General features: G+C 40.3%; 1 protein-coding gene across 1 annotated transcript; it reads right to left on the reverse strand.

Annotated features, from left to right (window-relative positions):
- Positions 1–5366: 5366 nt before the first annotated feature.
- NDUFAF4 (NADH:ubiquinone oxidoreductase complex assembly factor 4) lies at positions 5367–10447 on the reverse strand. The gene is made up of 3 exons (XM_053458457.1): positions 10231–10447; positions 9198–9295; positions 5367–5733 (listed from the first exon to the last, which is right to left on the reverse strand). Exons 1-3 carry the CDS (start codon positions 10379–10381, stop codon positions 5431–5433), a joined length of 552 nt encoding a protein of 183 aa, XP_053314432.1. The 5' UTR covers positions 10382–10447; the 3' UTR covers positions 5367–5430.
- Between the last annotated feature and the right edge of the window lie 11771 nt (positions 10448–22218).

Genomic DNA, 22218 nt, shown 5'->3' on the forward strand with positions numbered 1-22218 from the left:
TATACCTTTGCCATTTCCATATTTATAACATATCTATAGAATCTTGCCTTTTAAGCATTCTATTTCAGAAAATGCACAAGTGGCATTTCTACCTAGGATATATGGTATATACATCTATTTGGATCTAGGGTGATAGACAGATAGACAGATAGATTATTATATTTTCTTTTGTGTTTTTATTCACAGCTCTTTGTTATAGCATATTTTCATATATAAAATACAAAACAGACATGTACATGCCAGTTAACTATGGCATACCACAGATTCATAATTAATTATTTCCTTTATATCCCTGATATCCATTGTAAGTTTCTAGCAAAGAGGAGACTCCACATATACATGTAAAACACGTTTTCTCCTAATTTAGGCAATTGCTTGCACTGCTAATGTAATGTAAAGATTATTTTCACAAATATTTTATTCTCTTCATTCACTGTAAAAATATTTTTTATGTGATAGTCAATTTTACTTCTGTATTACTATTATTATTATGATTATTATTTTCAAGCAATTTAAAAAGAAAAAAAATATTAAAATAGATGTAAACAATGTGTAAAAAGTGAAACTGAGGTCTGCAGTGGTACATCCCAGTAAAAGGGCTAGGATATATACTAAAGATACTGACCACGTAATAAATAAATACTTTCTTTGTGAAACCTTAGCATTAAATTACATTACGTTCATTTAAATTGTTAACCATTTTTAACTAGTAAATGTTAGTGCGTGTTTTCTTGTTTGTTTATGGCCAAAACGATCAATGATATCTTCCTCATAAACAGATTAGAGAACCTGTTTACCTATTGAAAGAATATTGCGAGAATGTTTAATCTAGACTGTCCCATTGTCCATCTCAACCAATTGCCTGAGCACACTAAAAGATCTCTCACAACAAGACTGTTCTATAGCATAACTCCCATTACTATATACTTAGCCAGGCACTGATAGTGATACAGCATGGCTCCTATCATTATATAGTGATCCAGACACAGACGGTTTTACAACATGTCTACTATCACTCTATAGTGATCCAGAGAGTGGTACAGCACATCTTCTATCATTATATAGCATAACTCCCATCAATATATACTAAGCTAGACATTGACGGTGCTACAGCATAACTCCCATCACTATGTACTGAGCCAGACGTTAAGATGTTAAATACTCAGGTCTGGAAGGTGTTAAAAGTATCATATGACACAGACATTTGATATGGTTTAATTAATAAAACTATATTATCCACAACTGCTTTTGTGCCCCTGTCTCTTTTTCTGTAGCTCTGCTTCTTTGTTCACTTCTCTGTGAACCAGGGCTCTTGCAGAATGTACATAAGGGCAAAGCCTGGACCACGTGGACAGCCTCTCCCCCATTCCTCAATGTGAGAGAGGGTGTGCCCGTATGCTTCGTCCTTTTGCGGAAGTGCACTGGGATGCCTGGTTCACAGAGAGGCTGATAATGAATGAAGACACAGGGTGAAGCGAACGAAAAAAAGAAACATAAAATTTTGTCTGCCTGATTGAAACCCCTATCCATCCTTTGCCTGGTCCCAGAGTAATAGCTTTATATCTATCTCATGCATGTTTCATAATGCCCTCACTTTGCTAGCCTCCACCATTTCTGCTCGGAACTTATTCAATTTATCTACTACTCTCTCAGTAAAGTAGAACTTCCTTACATTACCTCTAAGCCTCCGACCCCCTAGGTTTTGACTATGACCTCTTGTTCTAACATTGCTCCTCCCTTTAAATAAGATTGCCTCTTGTAGTTTGTTAAATCCCTCTAAGTATTTAAATGTTTCTATTGCATCTGCCCTCTCACTTCTTTCCTCCAAGCTACAGATAATATATCTAAGCCCTCCTCTGAACTCTCTTCAATGCATCAATATCCTTCCGGTAGTTATAGTTTAAAGTTTGACCAGAGATTTGTAAAGTGGCATAATCACTTTTCTCGTCTTGCTACTAATGCCCCTGGCTAAACAACCCTGAACGCTCAGAAATAAGTCCCTCTCTTCCGTTGTCTGCTGACAGAACAGTGTCCCCAATGCTATATTCTGCCTTGGAGTTTTTATGCCTCAAGTGCATTATTTTACATTAAACTGCAGCTGCCACATTCATGGCCATTCTTCTAATTTACTTAAATCATTTGCCATTTGACTCATTATTATTATTTATCTGTCTCTTATGGTCGTCTTCTCCTAGACCTGGAGACAGACAGGGATGCGGTATTGACATTGTCCTCTCCCTGCACCTTTCAGTGTCTGCCACCAATTGCGATTTTTCTCTTCATTCGAAGTACACTCTGATCTACCGGCCTCGTGCCCCCACTTCCCAATTCTTCGATCACTTTGCTGCATGGCTGTCCCACTTTCTTTTTTTTCACCATCCATTCATTTAATAATGAAAGTTTGTGTACCTTGTATAAACATATTTTTATTCTAATGTACAGTGCAACAAGAGGTTGCAGGAGGTCCAGTTGTGGTCAGACTCCCTGTTTCCATAACTATTTAACTTTGTACTCTCTACCTTTCACCCTAGTAGAGGTGAAGCATCTCTCTTGTCTTGCTGCAATCACATGTTAATTTTGAATTGAATTAGAAAACTAAATTTACCGTATATTCCAAGAGACATTGGTATTAATGGAGTACCGGGTACTTACCGAGCCGGAGATTCCCACGAAGCCACGAATCTCCAGGGGTGGGGCGAGTGGAGAGGCCACCTCCCTGAGCCGGTCTCCAGGGCCGCGCCGAGGTAGGTGCAAGATCGTGATCTCCCCAACTAGCCCTGATCAGCAGGGCTGGTTGGGGAGATCACAACCTCACTCCAACTAGCCCATTATGGAGCTCGAGGTCTGGCACTTCAGACCTCGGCTTCCCTGCTCCCTAATCACTACCCGCCGGCTATTGATGCCGGGCGCGGGGATGACGTCATGTCCCGGTGCTCGGCGTCAATTGCCTAGTGATGAGGGAGCAGTAAAGCAGAGGTCTGAAATGACAGACCTCACGCTCCCACAACTGGATGGAAGATAGAAGATGAGAAAGGTAAGAGATGGGGAGAAAGGGGTGTGAGTGCAGTGTATGCATCTCGGTCAGTGTATGTGTATGGTCAGTGTATGTGTATGGTCAGGTGTGTGTAAGAGCAGTGTAGGTATTTGTGTGTTTGTAAGCTGGTGTGTGTGTGTATATATATATACACATATATATATACACACATATATATATATATATATATATATATATATATATATATATATATATATATATAGATAGATGCTGCAACTGTCCCCCCCCCCGAGATATGCTGCCACTGTCGTCCTCGCCCCCCCGAGATATGCTGCCACGCGTATACAGCTTCCGGTGCCGGCACATCCGCTGAGTGCTGGCACCGGAAGTTGTATACGCGTATTGCGTAGATGTCCCCCGCTGGACCCGCAAGACACCCGGGAGTCTGCTCTGGTAAGTCTTGGGGGTAGAGGTATAACGCATCGTGCGGATGTTCACCGGCTGCGGCAATGCGCATAAACAACCTCCGCTGCGCTTTAACATCGTGCAGACGTGCCGGCAGCGGAGGCGGTTTACGCGCATCGCTGCTGCCGGTGAACGTCTGCACGATGCGCTTATACAACCTCCCGTGCCGGCACTCCCCCCATGGGAAGTGCTGGCAGGGGAGGCTGTCTGAGTGTATCAGAGAGTAGGATGCAGGTCCCCTGCACCGCTGCGGGGGATCTGTATCCTAACCCTGCTGCCTGCCCGGCGCCCGGAACTGCATGTCCCGGGCGTCGGGCGCTAGACCCCGAATATAGGCCGCACCCCCACTTTAAAGACATAAAGGGGGGGGGAATGCGGCCTATATTCGAGCCAATACGGTATATATGTATGTATGTGTGTGTGTAAGGGCAGTGTTTGTATGTATATGTCTGTATAACAACCAGCCAATCACCTGTAAGGTACATCGCTTGCCGTGATTGGCTGGTTGTTGTATGCTGGGTAGAGGGGTAGTCTTATACGGCGAGTATAGCCCAAACTCTATATTTTAACTGGAAAAGTTGGTGGTCATCTTATACGCCGGAATATACAGTACTTTATAGCAAATCAAATTAGTTACCCAACATATAGAAAAATCAATGTTTCTCTCTATCGCTCCATGGGACTTTATTGCTCTAGGTAATAAGATTCATACATAAAATTTAGGTAAATCAATTTTTATTGTTTTAATATAACAAAAGAAGAGGGGGTACAAAAAGAAAAAAGGGGGGAGAGGGACAGCAACATCAGAGTGAGTGATCCAGCATGATATAATACGGTATGCTACATACAGCTGTTGTGTGGCAGAAGGCGGGCACGACCGTTGGTCATAAATGTGATGATGTCATGAAGATGTGACGGTCTGCAATGCACCGCAGCACGCATGGCGTCGCCACAATACACTTCGGTGCACTACATTCAGCCACAATGTAACATAAGCAATAGATACAGCTAGAGTCATAACATGAGGATGCCGCAGGCCGTGAGTCTGCATGGGGTCCAAGTGCCCCAATTAATACAGAATGGTTCAGATCACACAAGCCCAATGTGGGACGAAATGAGCCCAACCATTAGTTACAGGTGCAACCATAAAACGAAAGTGGAACATTCTGTGGAACACTGCTTTTCATCAGTTGAAAGAACTAGTTCCAGTACAGTGCTGGAACAACAAAACAAATCGGTACACCACATTCAGTCACAATGTAACAGAGTCATTAGGAACAGGTAGAGTCGCAACATAAGGATGCTGCGGACCATGAATCCGCATAGTGCGCAAGTGTCCCAATAAATACAGAGTGAAGCAGTACATACAAGCCCAATGTGGTACAAAATGAGCCCATCCGTTAGGTACACGTTCTGTGGAGCACTGCGATTCATTAAGTGGTACATAAAATTTATTATACACCAAACACACTCAAATAGATGCCTATAAAACAAAATGTAACTTCGTCTGAAGATACATTTTAGTTTTTCACAAAACCCATAAAGATTGTGAGATGAGAGGAGACCACTTGCTTCCACATCATCAAGACATTGTATTCAAAAGGTACTGACACAGTTTTGCCTATATAAAAAGTTTCAATCTTAGAGCACTCACACAGTTTATTAATAGTACGGAAGAGAGTGACCAGTAGTGCGTGTTTATTTAAGTCTACGCACAACAACAGGAAAGCGGCTCTCTATTAAGCTTAAAGCAGTTCATTTTCATGTGGGGCTGCTTTTGTTCTTCTTAAGATCTATATTGAATGATTATGCGATATCCTACTAAAAACATTCTAAGCCATCTTTCCAAATCTTCCGTTACCTAAGAAGTCCAAAATTAGAGGAAGAAAAAAAACACATTCAGTAATTATGGCTAAATTATTTTATACAAGATCATGGAAAAATACATACAGTAACTCAGTAACTTATTTTTATCTTTCAGTTATTTCTCGGGTGTCCTTTGGTGGAATAATTTTCACCTCAAAAGGTATAAAAAATTCTAGCAGAGATTGTGAGTCCTTGATTTCTAAGTTATATTCACTTGCAATTTTTTCTGCAGTCCAGATTTCTGGAGAGCGTTTGTGATTGTTGAGGGCCATCAGAGCTTCTGGTATAGAAATCTTTCCCTTAGGAATGTTTTCCACATTTATTAGAGCAGATAGCTCACTCTTCACAGACAATTTAGGAGATCTGTATTCCACATGCTCAGCTGGGTTGAAGATTGCATCCTTTACCTAATTCAAATGCAAGAAAAAGGTCTTTAACAAAAAAAAACAGGAATTCACTTGTGGCATCTTCATATATTTGTACAAGAATAATGGTTAATGGAGACAAAGAAATTTGGTTAAGGAGAAAATCCTGTTTTTTAACAACAAAAATAACTGTTTTATCTTATTTTATTTAAGTAATCTTCTTTATCTGTAGACCTGGAGGCTGCCATTGTTGTTAGTTATGCAATATTTTGTGTGACTTTCCCTTGCATAATCACCACATTGAGCTGAATTTTATGGCAGCCTCCGTAGGCTTATTAGTCAGTCAGAATGTAACAATGAGGCAAGTAATAATGAGGCATTCCATGGTTTACCACAGGTAGTACGATAAGCAGTTGGGGTGGCAGACTGGACATAGGATACATAGAAACAGTTACCATCCAAAATGGAACTATTTTAAAAAATAGATTGTGTAGCTTTTTCTTTTTTTTTATGGCGTCACTGATTTTGTACTGAAAATACCACAGACTATCCAAGTCCCTGAAGACACTGGCTTACAATGCACGCGTGTGTGGGTGCCTTCTAGCTACCACTCCTCCTTGACAACTTCAGTGTGTGTGTGTGTGTGTGTGTGTGTGTGTGTGTGTGTGTGTGTGTGTGTGTGTGTGTGTGTGTGTGTGTGTGTGTGTGTGTGTGTGCACGTGTAGTGGGGTTTGAAGACCTGACCCTCCCTTGGAGTGAAGGAAGGAGCTGCATATACCCCAATGGGGGGGTGCAGTCCCGATGATGATCGATGACCTGGTTACCACTATGGCTATATCATTTGTTTTAATTGACAAGGGAAGCATGAGATACCTTGGGCTTCAGGGGAAAAAAAAAAACAAAAAAACAAAAAAACCTTGCTTCCACATACAAAAGGTGTTTATTTATATGTATCAAAACACCCTGTATGCTATGTATAATTTGTTAGTGTTGGGGGAAAGTTTGAGATTTACTGTGGCAAAAGGTATAACTGAATGCAGGGAAAAGGTCCCCCACCCTTTCTTAAGCGCCCTCAAACCCCCCTCCCTGCACATAAAACAGGTAGAAAATGAGGTCCCCTTCCTCCCCGCACATAAAATAAGTAGAGCTGGTGAGAACGACCCCCCTTACTCCTTGCACATGAAAAGTGTCGAGCTGCTGAGCAGCTTTGTCCAAACTAGACTCCCTCCCTCCCTGCACATGACACGAGTAGAGCTGCTGAGCAGCTCTGTCTAAACAAGCCCCCCTCCTTCCATGCACAGCTGCTGCTAATGGCAAGAATAGCAGATGAAGAGCAAATGAACGTGCTTATCCAGTCTGAAGATGCTGAGTGAGAATGTCAGGATACACAGAGAGGGACGCCCAGGGAGGCGAGAGACTAGACGAGGTGAAGTGAAATGCACAAAAGTGATGGCCTTCAAGCGCTATTTTGTTTTAGATATCATGAGATTTGCAGTTCAGAATTTGTGTATGCATACGATGTGATATCCACATTTACAGCATTTGCAATACCCATCCCATGACTTAAATTAATGTAAATATTTATAATTAAACACTAACGCAAAATGGGATCTTATTGCAATTTTTTGAACAAATCTATAATGTGCTCTAATACAACAATGACACTGCAATAATTAAAGTCAATAAAAAAGATTATGTGGCATAGAGAGAGCAAAACAACTGGAAGTCTTTGGCTTCTTTTGTTGAAATCAGCATGCTAACTGGCAAACAGAACTACAAAATTCAGCATTTATTTATTTTTAACCTAACACAGCAAGGGATCTATTCGGTGAAGTACAAACTATGATTTTAAAAACCTACAGGGAAGAAAACTGTAATGGGTCTCAAAGGGAGAACATTAACACATGTGGGATTACTAGACAGGCCACAAAGAAAGGCACAAAGATTATTTGCTTTTTTTGTACATGTGCAGGAGCAAATATTTTAAAATATATATATATGTACAAATTACACTTATATTTTGTTTAAACGTTTATATTAAACTAGCATACATATTTTTAATTTAATTTCAACTTTTCTGTTTTGATCCATGATAAATGGCAGTATATCATGGGTAAGTGTAACTATGTTTTAAAAAGTAGGAAACAGTTACTCAGTACTCTGGAATGAGTTGGTAAGCAGATGAGTTTTGCATAGAAAAACTCCTTTAAAGGGGAGCAGTTCTGGTCGCAAATTTTAACATACCTAAATTCATAACTAAAATTACCATATTTGCATGATTTTAAAACAAAGCATCAACCAACGGTCAGTCATACAAGAGAAATAGTGACTCTTTTTCGGGTGGCCATTGCTGGCCATAGAACTGTATGGGGGTGCCGGGCTGTCTGGGAGGTGCCAAGATTATACCTTCAATAAATTCTGTTTTACCCCTACACTGATGTTAATTTGGATGTCAGAAAGAGAGATATGCACATAAATTACAATTTGTCAATTCTATGCATTATATAAAATGCAAATTATTTAGCCTCAGAGTCTATTAATAATTACACAGATACGACCTCTGCTTCACATAAGTTTCAGGAGAAATCTTATTTTTGTCCAGTCTATACAAGAGGCAAAGATAGCTTGATACCTTTCAAAATGTAGTAGAATTGGAACTCTGCAAACTAAGTCATGTAATAAAAAAAGCAGAAATAGAAAATGCAAAAAGACCATAGCTGAAAGGATAATACGGACATTATGGATGTAAAAATAATGAAACGGATAAGGCAATGGTTGTGCGATAAGAGGCAGAAGGTTGTAGTTAATGATATATATACGGATGAAGGACTTGTTATTAGTTAGCTACCTCAGGTATCCTATTGGGACCCGTACTTTTTAATATTTTTATTATTACCCCAGAAGGTAATAATAGTATGGTATATCTTTTTGCAGATGATACAAAGGTCAGCAATGGAGTAGACATAACAGTTGGAACAACTCACATAACAAATAATTTCGTTAGAAGTATGGTCACAAATGTGACAGCTGTAAAATAATGCACTTGGGGCATAAAAATCCCAAGGCAGAATATAGCATTGGGGATGCTGTTCTGTCAGTGACAACTGAAGATAAGGACTTAAAGGAAAGCAGACAATGCAGCAAAGCTTTTGTAAAAGCAATCAGGGTGCTGGGTTGCCTAGGGAGAGGCATTAGTAGCAGGAAGAGGGAGGTGATTATGTCTGATTTACAGATCTCTGGTCACCTAGAGTATTGCGTACAGTTCCGGAGACCCCCTTAAAGGGTTAAATATACCACACTATTGTTTATTTTGTCTTTTCTTTAACATGTATTTGCGCTCCTGCTTTTTAAAGTGATTTGCAACTAAAGTACTTGTGAGGGAGTAGCATCTACGGTTTAAAGTTGTTGCTTTGTGTATCGCTTGGTGTGCGGTGCAACAACTTGTTGGTTACTGGAGATGTGTGTGTCTTTTACATCTCGATAAATAAGATTGCCAGTTACTTCACCTCATTTGATGGGTCTGAGGAATCAACATAAACCTCTTTCAACCGTGACAGAAGTAGATTATCTTTTTTGTGAACGTGATCCTTAACGTCTGGATATTCTATAAGAAGAAGACAAAACAATCACATTCATTATTTGACCCTGCAGAATATCACATATTTGCTTCCAATCCCTTTGATTCAACAGTTACGTGAACAATATGGTTAAAAGCTTGGTGAGAAAGAAACCATCTATTCTACTTACCAAATTCCATGGAATAATACTAGCGTTTAATGGCTCTGCATCCCAAAGCGGGTAACTATGGTACTAAAATAAAGTGCTCTTAAGTTTTTTGGCTTTTTTCACATAACACAGGACCAAAACATTCACTTACTCTCGCTGCCTGTTAAACTGGAATAAAGGTTTGCTTTGGAAGGAATTTCTTCTAAGAAAACATTGATAAGATTACTTAAAACTTGATAAACAATATACTCTCAATGGCATTGAATAACTTCACAAAATAAAACAGCAATTAAGTATACAAAGACATATTACATAGTAACCCTCCGGCTGCCTATATTTACATTTATCATAGGCATAACAATCCTAAGCCAAATTTACCAGCTGTAATTTGTCTCTGCACTACAACTCCCAGCATTCAACACCCAAGCAGAACACAATCTCCCAGCATGCACAGCCTGTCAATTTTCTTCCAGGACAAGGACACTGCGCACACCATCAGTAAACTACGGCTAGTGCTGTGGCGTTTTAACCCATACTGTTCGCTTATTGACTATATATGTGTATGTATACATATATAAATATATATATATAAATATATATATGTCACACACACACGGAATTTACAGCCACAGCTGAAGACAAGGTCTACCTCCGTGACCTTCACCTCCCTCTATGTGCCGGAGAGGACATGAGAAGACCCAACACAGAAGCCTATTATAACAATGTCCGCCCTCATATAGTTTACTTAGTGCATAACGTGAATTCACACGGAATACTATATATATATCTTATAAGAGCACGTTTGACACTCACTGGCTAAGACAGCTTCTTGGGCTTTCTTCGCGCTCGGGTGCAGGGGCGCCGCGGTGGGCTTGTCTTTGCCAATCAGCCGGTGAGCACGGTTCTCCACGTTAAAGTTCCTAAAGACGCGGGTGACGCTGGCCCCCATGTCTGCGCATCGCATGATCTACAGACCCATGTACGCAGAGGAACACATGCTTCCGGCAGCAACCGCCAGGTGTGCAGCGATAGGATGACACAAACAATTGCTTCCTGTGTGACCGCCTATGTGGGAGGGTTTTGTGATTCCCGTCTATTGCATCTACCGTAATGTGTAGAATATAAAACGCATCTGTTTAAAAAGTGCTGAAAAATAGCTTAGGTCTGAAAATTTAGAATAAATAATGCGCATTGAATATTCCAAAGGAATAAACACCCCTTATAGTCCAGATAGGCCACAACCCAACAGTGACTCACAGCAGCAACAGTCCTTGGGAATTGGTATGGCTTGTCATAATATGACACATTGCACTTCAGTAAATTCATTGCAGCATTTTCTTAATACAGATACACATACAATGGTGATGATTATATGGTAATGGACGCCACAGCAGGTATTTTACTGGATTGTGCATATATTTTCTCTCAAACGTATAGATTTCATATGCGGCCAAGGTAGATTATGCGTTATTGGAAAGAATTGTGAGGCAGATGCATTTTTCTTAATACCTGTAACTTCTATATTATGGTTTGGTACGTAATTTTTTTCTTTGTAGTAGTGCACGCAGTTTGGCAGTGGCCGCTAATTCTACTTTGTGATCACATCCTCAGACTAGTATTGCAACCTGTACAGGTTTAACCTCGACAGTCGCAGAATTGAGAGCAAATTCCTGGCTCTTGGGTTTACCTCTTTAGGCTCTGGAAAATGCTGGGCCGGTGGCCATGTTTGTCCACATTTCGCAATGGGGGGACTAGGCAGCCTCTGGACAAGTCAGCAGCGTACCTATAGTATTTGGCACCTGGAGTGGATCCTGTATGTGGCACCCCCCACACACACACTTTAAAACTGAATAGCTTCTATTGTTATATACTGGCGCAGAGATTGAAGGTGGTACAGCATTACTGTTAACATTATATACTGAGGCAGACATTGACTGTGGTACAGCATTACTGTTATCATTATATACTGAGGCAGACGTTGACGGGGTACAGCATTACACCTATCACTATATACTGAAGCAGACAATGACGGTGGTACAGCATAACACCTATCACTATATACTGAGGCAGACAATGACGGTGGTACAGCATAACACCTGTCACTATATACTAAGCCAAACATTGATGTGGTATAGGCCTACCACTTCAGTGTCTGGCTTAGTATATAGTAGGGATGCACCGAAATGAAAATTCTGGACTGTAGCCGAAAATGACCCCCCCCACCATTAAAAAAATCTCACACTTTTATGAAAAGTAAGTAACACACCAAAAACTGGACAAAAAAAATTAAATAACAATATTAATTAACTATATATATATATATATATATATATATATATATATATATATACAGCAATCACATTCCTATCATGCCCAGGCATGTACTGGTTGCCTGGACATGATAGGAGTGTGATTGCTTTTAGCAATCATATATATATATATATTAATACTGTTATTATTATTGTTCACATGTGAACTCAGCCAGGCCTGGACTGGCCATCGGCCCTGGGCCCGATTCACGTAGGGGCTGCCCCTACCTTAAAATAGGCCCAGTCAGGTTCCCCTGTGCAGTAGAACAGGTTGGTCTGCGAGCGGCACATACTTTTACATCTTGTTCAGGTAAGGGGAGGCTGTATGAAGGAGTATTTGAGATTGAGTGAGTGAATTAATGAGTATCTGTGAAGGAGTGAGTGAATGCATGTGAATGAGTATATGTAAATGAGTATCTGAATGAGGGAATTAATGAGTATCAATGTATGAATGAATATCTGAATGAGTGAATGATTATCTGTGAATAAGTGAATAAATATTTGTGAATTAATATGTGTGTGTGATAGCATGGATGTGTAAAGGGGCAAAGATGCCACAGACAGGCTGTTTTGGTGGCAAAGATGCCACAGACAGGCTGTTTTGGTGGCAAAGATGTCACAGGCGGGCTGTTTTGGGGGCAAAATATGCCACAGGTGGGCTGTTTTGGGGCCAAAGATGCCACAGACGGGCTGTTTTGGGGCAAAATATGCCACAGGCGGGCTGTTTTGGTGCTAAAAATGCCACAGGCAGGCTATTTTGGGGCCAAAGATGCCACAGGTGGGCTGTTTTGGGGCCAGAGATGCCACAGACGGGCTGTTTTGGGGCAAAATATGCCACAGGCGGGCTGTTTTGGTGCTAAAAATGCCACAGGCAGGCTGTTTTGGGGCCAAAGATGCCACAGGCAGGCTGTTTTGGGGGCCAAAGATGGCAAGTCCTATTCTTCCAATCTGGGTCCTAGGCAGATCTGGGTGCCAGGTCTGATTTGATACTAAAGGGGGTGGCTGGCATAAATACACAATGTGGGGCTGGCTGACGGGGCAATACGCAAGAGCGTGGGGGCATTAATTCACAAGCGGGTGCTGGCTGGGGCATTACATAAATCAATACTAAAGTGGGGCTGGCTGGGGCTTAAATACACAATGGGGGCTGGCAGCATCAATACACAAGAGGGCCAGCTGCGGCCATCACATAAATCAATAACAAAGGGAAAGCGTCCGTGGAAACTCTGAATAAAGTAACCCAAGGACTGGAAGCTGATTGGAGTGCTGTGATTCTTTTCTGTGTTCGTTTACTTCAAGAGGGTTTATGCTGTCCCTTTATTCCTGCTAGCACCCAGCTTCCTGGGAGTTGAGTGCTGAACCATTTTTTCTTTTTTAACTGTCCTGGTGTGTGTGTCTGGTGTTGGTGTGGCAGAGCCTGTCCTGGTGTGTGTGTTTGGATGTCGATGTGGCAGAGCCTGTCCTGGTGTGTGTTTGGGTGTCGGTGTGGCAGAGCCTGTCCTGGGGTCTGTGTTTGGTTATCTGTTTCCTTAATTTAAAGTAGGAACTATTTCATTTTTACTTATCCAGAGATAAAACGCCCTCCTGAATTTGTAGTGACTTCAGGGGACAAAACATTCAAGGCCCTGAAATAATTTACTGGAAAAGATAAGGTATTGACATCTGAAATGTCAAGTATCAACAGGGACAATTAGACTATGACTAATATGACCACAGGAGTGAACATCATCACTAGACACAGTATCACATTATATATATTTTAAAGGACGGATAGGGTGTTCTTTTGAATTTGTATATGTATAAACTATATTTTAGTTTGAATATTCTATTACATTAAAATACATCTTACTTGGGATCTCATCCATGTTAAATGCTATTGCCAGGAAGGAATGCCCAAAACAGGAGTCAAGCTATTAAAGCTACTTCTTTGTGTAACTGCCATTCGTGCTGACCACCATCATACAAGATTAGTCTATCATTCCCATACTTCCATTGAATCTGCAAGGTTTTCCTATGTGAAACCCTCTGGAAAACCACTTGTTGCCAATGCAATGCCATTGTTTTGCATGGGATTAAGAAATGTTCAATGGTTGTAAGAAACTCAAGATTTGCAGAAGGATCCTGGGTTTGTGGGCTAAGATAAACCCTGGAACTGCATTTAGCAAATGCTCTTGATGATCCACGACCTAAGGGAAAACCTACTCAAAAAACAAGATGAGGCCAAAGGTTCAGTGCAGGCAGAATTCAGATATGGTCCATGTAACTAGATCATAATATATCAAATATTAACAGCCAAAGGTAGTGGCACGTGTGGTTTTAGCAATATCACATAAAAAGCTGGGACTGATAATACTGGTTTATTAATAAGCAAAAAGATCACCAAAGGCTCATAAAATGGGCAGTGATACGCATTTTACAACCAGTTTAAGTAGTCATCTTGACACAAAATGTTTGATGCAACCATAACATCGAGATACAGGAATGCATGCATAATGATGCACTGAGGCACCATAAAAGGTCTTCAATGCACATACTCACAAGTCAAGTCCATATAAGACACAACAGATCACCTAGGAATAAGACAGTGCCCAATAATGACATGTAGCAGACTGGTAAATAAGTGAAACAGAAGTCATTTTGCTGAAACAAGGGCAAAGCAAGGCAGCCTTCGGCTAAAACAAATATACAATATAAAGTTGAAGAACTGCCTATTTTAAATAATGATAGTTCAATAATATTACATTCCAGACACAGGAAATACTGTCATAATGTGAAAAAACTATGGTGCAAAAAGAAGTCGGGGAAAGTAATTTATGAGACTATAGAAGTAAATGCCAATGGATTGCATTTACCCTGTTGCGAATCAATCAGGCTGAAGTTGCTCTGTGTGCAGAAATAGATTAATCACTCTGCTAGAGGTCAGGTAATATGTATCATGAGATGAAACAGAACAGACTAATCATTTCTATTAAAAGAAGCAGGGCTAGGGCAAGATTGATCAGCAAGTCTTCTCTACTGAGAAAAGCAATGAAAATATAAGTCTCCATTCCTACTCTAAGAAAGGGAAATGACCCTACCCGAATGAAACATTAGCCCCTGAAGAATCCGGTAGTTATGCCAGTGAAGCATACGTCAGGCATTTATTCAGCTCGGTGCTCTACCTTAACTATTAGTGTGACCTTCCTAGTCAGGAATATCAGTGAATAATAGAGAAAAGGAATTACTACCAAGTTCTAATTACTTGTGTCTAAACTTATTATGAGGGTGTCCCTAAACATCTTGATCCTGATAAGATCTTTACCAGAACATTAAATTTTGTTTTTTTCAATTTACATGTTACATTTTCTGCAACCATGTTGCAGTTATATTTTGTTTCCTATGTATTTCATTACTTTATTTTTTCAATATATACTGAGACAAATATATCACCCTGTTTGAGCCATGGAAAGTTTTGTATGCAATGTATGTAATTTGAATAGATGAATAAATCTTATGTATTACCGTATTTCCTCGATTATAAGATAACCCATCGAAATATGAATATTAATTTAGGAATAAAAAGCCTGAATAGAAGACTATAGGAAAACCGTTTTCATTTTTTCATATTTCATAAAAACTATGATTGAGAAAAATGCATTTCTTGTTTTTATTTCCTATGCACATCTGCCCCCAGATATGCCTTATACCCCATATATGCCACTCTGCCTTCCTGATATGCCACTCTGCCCCCACATACTTTGCAATGCTTCCCCAGATTTGCTCCTGTGCTCCAGACTCCCTGCTGCCTAGTGGGGGCAGCTGGTTGACGTATGTGCGATGCGCGTAGACAACCTTAGCTGCTATCCGACACTTCCACCGGGCTTCTATGAGAAGCACCGGAAGGTCGGGTCATGCCAGCCCTCCATCATAGAAACCCCAGCAGAAGTGTCAGGTAGACGGGGAGGTGCAGACATTCACTCTCTGGGAGCCAGTGAACGTCTATTCAAACATAGAATTTTACCAGGCATTATGCTTAACCTAGCCTTTGTGTTTCACCAACTCTAGCTACTTTTTCTTCTGTTTATTTGGTTCCAGTTTGGTTCCACATGAACAATGTTGATTATTTGACACAAGCATTGTGTAAGGGCACTTGTTGCTGGATCAGGTATGAGTCTCAATGCAGGGGCAGGTTCATATTCAGAGCATGGCCGAAGGCAGGCTGACAATGTATCCAATTCAGCGCTGCTCTCCACTTTATCCCTAGTCTTCCTCTTGGGCGCCATCTATAGGTGTTTCAAGCACGAGCAGCATATAAACTTGGGTACAGGCAGGAAACTGGAATCTCTCTGACAGATCACACAGCAGGAGCACGGTTGGAAGCCCTCTGGTAGGGCACACAGCAGGAACACAGCTAGAAGCCATCTGTCAGGGATGCTGGCAGACCGCTTTGAATCCCTGCGGATACTGACACATTGAGATTTGCAAAAGTTGGTATTCCCAACTGAGTTTAAGACATTGAGTGTACATAATGTCCATTTTGAGTGATGGACAAAAGTAGGCAGTAATGGGATGTCACTTAGGATAGATTGAGTGTGACATAATGATGCCACCTAGAAACATAACATTTTATGGCAGATAAGAACCATTCAGCCCATCTAGTCTGCCTGTTGGTTGTTCCTGATGTAAAAGGTTATGTCACTACCAGCCTGTTATGTATGCTAGGGACAGAAACTTGGGAACTATTCATTTGTACAATAACTTAAACATACGGTGTCATTTGATTTTTACTTGTTTCTATTACTCTCTAGATTGTAATCGCCCAATATGGGCCCTCTTTACCTAAGTTTCTTTTAGTTTGTCAATTTTAGTTTTTGCATACCCTTTAAATGTATGTACTGGAAGAAGCACTGTGTAAATAGTTAGCAAAATGGAAATAAAAGTTAATGATAATAATATTTCACTATTTAAAGTAACTTTCTCAAATTGAGCCCATGAATTCTGTTTTCAAACTAGTGTAGCTTTTCAAAAATGTAATCTATTATTAGTATTTGTTGTGCAAGTGAAAAACGGCTGCCCACTCAATTTTTAAAGGTCAATCAATATCTTTGCTAGCTCTTTTCAGTTTCCTCAAGTGAAAGCATATACAAAAGCAGCAGGCCAGGGGAATGTCATGGTACAGTGGTCTCTATAGAAACAGGTAAAAACCCGAACAGATGGGAGAGATTATACTGCATTTTGTTACAGAGACTTTATGTGCCTTGACATATATAGTGGTGTTATGCTAACAGTTCAGCATTTCAGAGTTAACGTCTCAACTGAATTGTAAGCTCTCCCCTTTACGTATCGGTTTGTCTATCAATTCTAGTCTTGCCATACCCCTTGAATATATACATTGTAAGAAGCGCTGCGTAAATTGTTGGCGCTATATAAATGAAAGATCATAAAAATATAATAACAGATGTAGTCTGTGGATGAACAGTCTTAAATAATCAAGAAACAAAGCTATATATGTCTGCAAAATATTTCATTTACTTTCACTTGTCCTGAGTGCCAAAGTAATTTTCTTGTATTTAAAGCCCTTAGAGTGACTGTAGTATTTATTTTTAGAGGCCACACCTACAGCCTTTAATTCTAGTAATAGGAAAGCTTTCATATAACAAGTTGCCCAGAGGCGATGTACATCAGCAACTTGACTCTTTTACGTGAACCTTTGCTACAAGGGTGTAACGGGTCTTTTCTTCTATATAATTTAAGTAGTTAATTTACTAATGAATGCGTAACATGGGGGCATGACAACTAGCCCATGAATGTGTTAGCTCTCTTTAATGCAGAATTCCTGAATTTCCTCATGACAGTAGAACATAGTAAAAGTAATGCTTTAATATCCAATGAATTATTTAGGGCTTGCTTTATTGGAGACCAATAGTGCCATCTTGTGTCTTTTAGAACATGGACAATTAGAACCCATGTAACTTACATAACACCTTTTAAGTGCTGTGCTATCATTGTGCCAGATAATACTGAATAATAGCAATACATGTTATATTGTATAGGTACACATATACTTCTATCCACAATAAGAAATGGTTCTACTTTTTTAACATACGTTTTCTAATATTATGTGTCACAACATTTGTAGTAATTATAGTTTGTACCAGTTTTATTCTTTTTGTTATTAATCATGATGTCTTCTTTCAGAAAAATCAAATAATAAAAGGCAAGAAATTAAATCTCAGGCTAACAGGAAAATAATATAGGTATCACTAAACTTCTTATCACATATGCGGTAGTTACCAGATACCACCAGATTAATACTTTACACTCACTGTAAACAACCATTGTTGGTGACACCACCTGTCGAGATTTCTCTGGCAGGACATCGGTGGAGAAGATAACTTGTATATATTCCACCTGCAAAATTACAAAGCCAGAGTGAAAGAGTGAACTTCAGGGACACATCTGTATGCACCATGGGAAAGAATGAGGAGAATATTTCCCATTACTTACCCATGATCACAGTAGGTGCTTAAGTATGGCATATATTAATCTGTATAAAAGGATCTAGATTAAGTATTTGTACACCAAATAAACATAAAATACAAAACTGGAGTAGACTGTTTTTTTAATCAGAAGGCTTAGTGTAGGATGCAGGACTGTGCTGTAGATACTTGATCTCTAGTCCCCTGGGCATGGAATAAAAAAGCTTTGTTATGTGTGACATTAATCCTACTGACAGGAGCTTCTAGAGACTTTTGTGACTGAAAATACAGTATTGCTATTGGCACAAATGCATACATTGCTTGGATAGTTTCAGCTTAAACATGTTATTTCCCTGTGTGATATTAGTAACTTACAGTGTGTATTAGTGCAAGTACATGTGTGAAACCACAAATGCATTAATCTCAACAACAATTCTCAACTTTATTACAGAAACAAACCTAAAAGAGAGTACCGTATAACTCAACCTTTTCAAGTACCTGTTTCATTATCCTGTTTTAATAATTACACCTGTTTTAATTTTGAATCATGACAGTAACATTTAATGTTATGTCCATTTAATGGTTGTGTCATCCAGCTCCCTGAGAAAGTATCTCAACTGTAATGCAGATTTATTTAATATTTGTAGGCTTTATTTTACACTGTTTTGTAACTAATGTTTTTTTTAAAATATATACCTTTACTTAGAAATATTGAATCATGTAAAGCCTGAAACCTTAATTTATCGGAATGAATGTAAAATGCTTAGTTTTTTTTCTAGAAAGAAATACTGATGGTACCATATTGCTTGTTTCACCAGTCCCTGAGGGAAATAAGAGTCCCCTTTAATTCACAGAAATACAATCATTATGATCAGTTCAATTCCCCCCAAACAAACCATATATGTTTGAAAACTAGAGACACTAGGGTGTTTCAAATGCTGGTACACTTCCCATGCATTAATTCTACTACCAGCCTTCATCAAACTTTGTAGTAATTTTTTTGCGTTTATTTTTCACACACACATTGTACTTCAGATATGCATTTACAACTCCTGGTTTATGTCACTGTTAAACAACACCCCAGTATGCATTCAGCAACATCTCCAGTGATGCTATGCATAGGTTTATTGGGTTGTCTTGGAGCTAAAAGGCCACATTTGGAAGGTTTGCCTTTTTTTGAAATTTTGACATCTGGTCAGTATGTGACCCTATTTGGGACATTTTTAAACCTGGCTAATTTGATTTATCCCATCAAATCATAAATTTTTCTTAAATACCCCATGGGTATTTCAAATGGCAGTATTTTAAACCTTTACATGCTAAGATTTTTATGAAGATATAATGCTCATTTTAGAACTTGATCATAAAAATACACCTATTTTTAGATATATTTTTGGACTTTTACATTTTGTTGAAGCTGGATGGTTCCCCTGATGGTGACATCAGTGGGGAATCATTTTTACATGTTACCACATGTAATGGAAACCTCCATCACTGGGACCACTGGAGAGGCCTGACAGCCAGCTCCTCCCTATTGACTATGGGCCCTGACTTTGTAAAGACTTCTGTGGCTACCCCCAGCAGTATACCATCCCATCACTTGCTGAGGGGATTGTCTCTGGCAGACAGCCAGAATCTGCAAGCAGGGAGTGACCACCATTGTTTCAGTTTAATATCAGTCACCCCACCCCATGGGGCATTAATGTGTCGTATAAGTCAGCCCCCCCCCCTTCAGTTCCTCCACTACAGGCATTTACCCCGGCCATCCGTGGAACTGATTTAGGCCAGTAATACATATCGGAGGTTGGGACCATATTATATTATATTGTTAATCCTGTTACTGCCCCGTCTTCGTCTTCTCTGGGAGGCAGTTTGTATCCCAATATCTTGTTTTATGTTAATGTGCGTTTTGCTGGCTATACCGAGCCATGTGTGTCTAAAATAAATCAGTTTTCATTTTGGTTTATACCCTACACTGAGTCTCGGCTAGTGACTGGGAAACTGGGGAAAGTGTGTGTGTCCCAGGCTAAGGGAGCACAAGACAGCGGAGGTAGTTGGTCGGACTATCCAGCTCCGTGACACAACATTTAAAAAAAAACAAAAATTTTTTTATACTATTCTTATTTTTATTTATTTTACTAATCACATTGTGAGTTTTTGGTGTCACTGAATGCCTCAATATCAACTCATTTATGTTTCACGTGACCACCTTAAAGCGGGCTTATATAGAAATGAGAGGGGGTAGCTTTAGAAATGAGAGGGGGTAGCTGCCGTTGCTCTAGTTCAGTGATCTTGCTCATGTTGGTGGTAATTTTTGACACTTGAGCTCAAGAGCGGAGAGTGGTCCAGGTTGGTGATAGAGTCTTGAGTCAGCACAAGAGAGAGTTCCAGGTCACTTTCTTATTAAGAACATTTTTTCTTCCCAGGTTTTGAGGAGGGATGTGTAGTATTAATTTGACGGGACCAACTTGTACCCAGACTGGGTACACCCGCCTGACACTGCTTCCTTCTCCCCATTGTCAGGTGGAACTTGCATCAAAAAAAAGCAGAAAACACCTCTCCTCAGGTGCCTCGGTGGCACTGTATTATAGCAATACAGTGCTTTACCGTCCTGACAAGGACAGCACAGAGACTTACCCCAGTATTAAGACAGAACTCATAATGAGGTAAAACGGGAACTGACTTTATTGGGAACAGCACAGATATTATACACACAACATAATTGGATCAGGAGTATAATTTATATAGCGCCATCAAATTCCGTAGTGCTGTACAATGGGTAGACAGGACATAACAAGTACTATGTACCATAACAAATTGACTTAGAGACAGGCGAGCAAGGCCCTGCTCAAATGACTTTATAATCTAGAGGGATTTAGGGTGTATTACACAATAGATAAAAGGTAAAAGTGCCATTGTAAGGGATGGACCAGCCACACTAATGTAAGTATTGCATTAGAGGGACTAGGAGAGGTGAGCTAAGGGAATATGGGGGGTGTTAAAGTGCAATCAGAGGAGAGGATAGAAGGAGATCATTGGATGAGCGGAGAGACCGGTTAAGAGTGTATTTAGGGATGAGTGTGGAGATGGAGGGAGGGTAACCGCTGTGAAGGGTTTTGAAAGTAAGAGGGAGGATTTTGAAATGAATCCTGAAGTGCACAGGCAGCCAGTGAAGAGACTGACAGAGGGGAGAGACGTTAGTAAAGGGATGGGAGAGAAAAATTAGTCTGGCAGCAGTCATGGTGGATTGTAGAGAGGTGAGACGGTTAAGAGGGAGACCAGCTAAGACAGAGTTACAGTAATCAAGACGGGAGATAATGACAGCATGGACAAGAGCCTTAGTGGCATGCTGTGTGAGGAAGGGACGGATGCGGGCAATGTTTTTAAGATGGAGACGACAGTTTTTAGAGACAGACGGAATGTGGGGGGTGAACGAAAGGTCGGAGTCAAGGGTGACACCAAGACAGCGTGCATGAGTAGACGGGGAGATGATGACACCATTAACAATGAGGGAAATTGATGAGGGAATCTTAGCATTGGAGGGAGGGAAGATGAGAAGTTCTGTTTTGGAGAGGTTAAGTTTCAAGAAACGTGCAGACATCCAGGTAGAGACAGACGCAAGGCAGTTAGTTACACAATCTAAGACCTAAGTTAGATCTGGGTGTCATCAGCATACAGGTGGTATTGAAAACCAAAGAATGAGATCAGCTTGCCAAGCGAGGAAGTGTAAAGAGAGAACAGAAGGGGTCCAAGAACAGAGCCTTGGGGTACCCCAACTGAGAGAGGCCGGGGAAGGGAAGTGTTACTGGAGACGGAGACGCTGAAGGTACGATCAGAGAGGTAGGAAGTGAACCAGGAGAGAGCAGTGTCACTGTCAGGAACTGGGTCCATACAGATACGACTGTAATAACCCAGGGTGCCCAAAGAGTTCAGGAGTTCAGGATGCAGTAGTGGAGTCACAGGACAGGGCCTGGTGCAGGACGACTGCACTCACCCGGGTGTCGAGCATCTAGGGTTGTGCAGCCACATACCAG

Source organism: Spea bombifrons, chromosome 3 (assembly GCF_027358695.1).
Source record: "Spea bombifrons isolate aSpeBom1 chromosome 3, aSpeBom1.2.pri, whole genome shotgun sequence".
Classification (NCBI taxonomy): Eukaryota; Metazoa; Chordata; class Amphibia; order Anura; family Pelobatidae; genus Spea; species Spea bombifrons.

What these genes read in the sequence shown, in the direction of transcription:
- NDUFAF4 (XM_053458457.1), bottom strand. Translation starts at nt 10,381, where the DNA reads ATGCGATGCGCAGACATGGGGGCCAGCGTCACCCGCGTCTTTAGGAAC. An exon ending in CCAAGAAGCTGTCTTAGCCA is followed by an intron (nt 9,296 to 10,230) that starts GTGAGTGTCAAA and finishes TTCTTCTTATAG; the next exon opens with AATATCCAGACGTTAAGGAT. An exon ending in CCTCAGACCCATCAAATGAG is followed by an intron (nt 5,734 to 9,197) that starts GTGAAGTAACTG and finishes CATTTGAATTAG; the next exon opens with GTAAAGGATGCAATCTTCAA.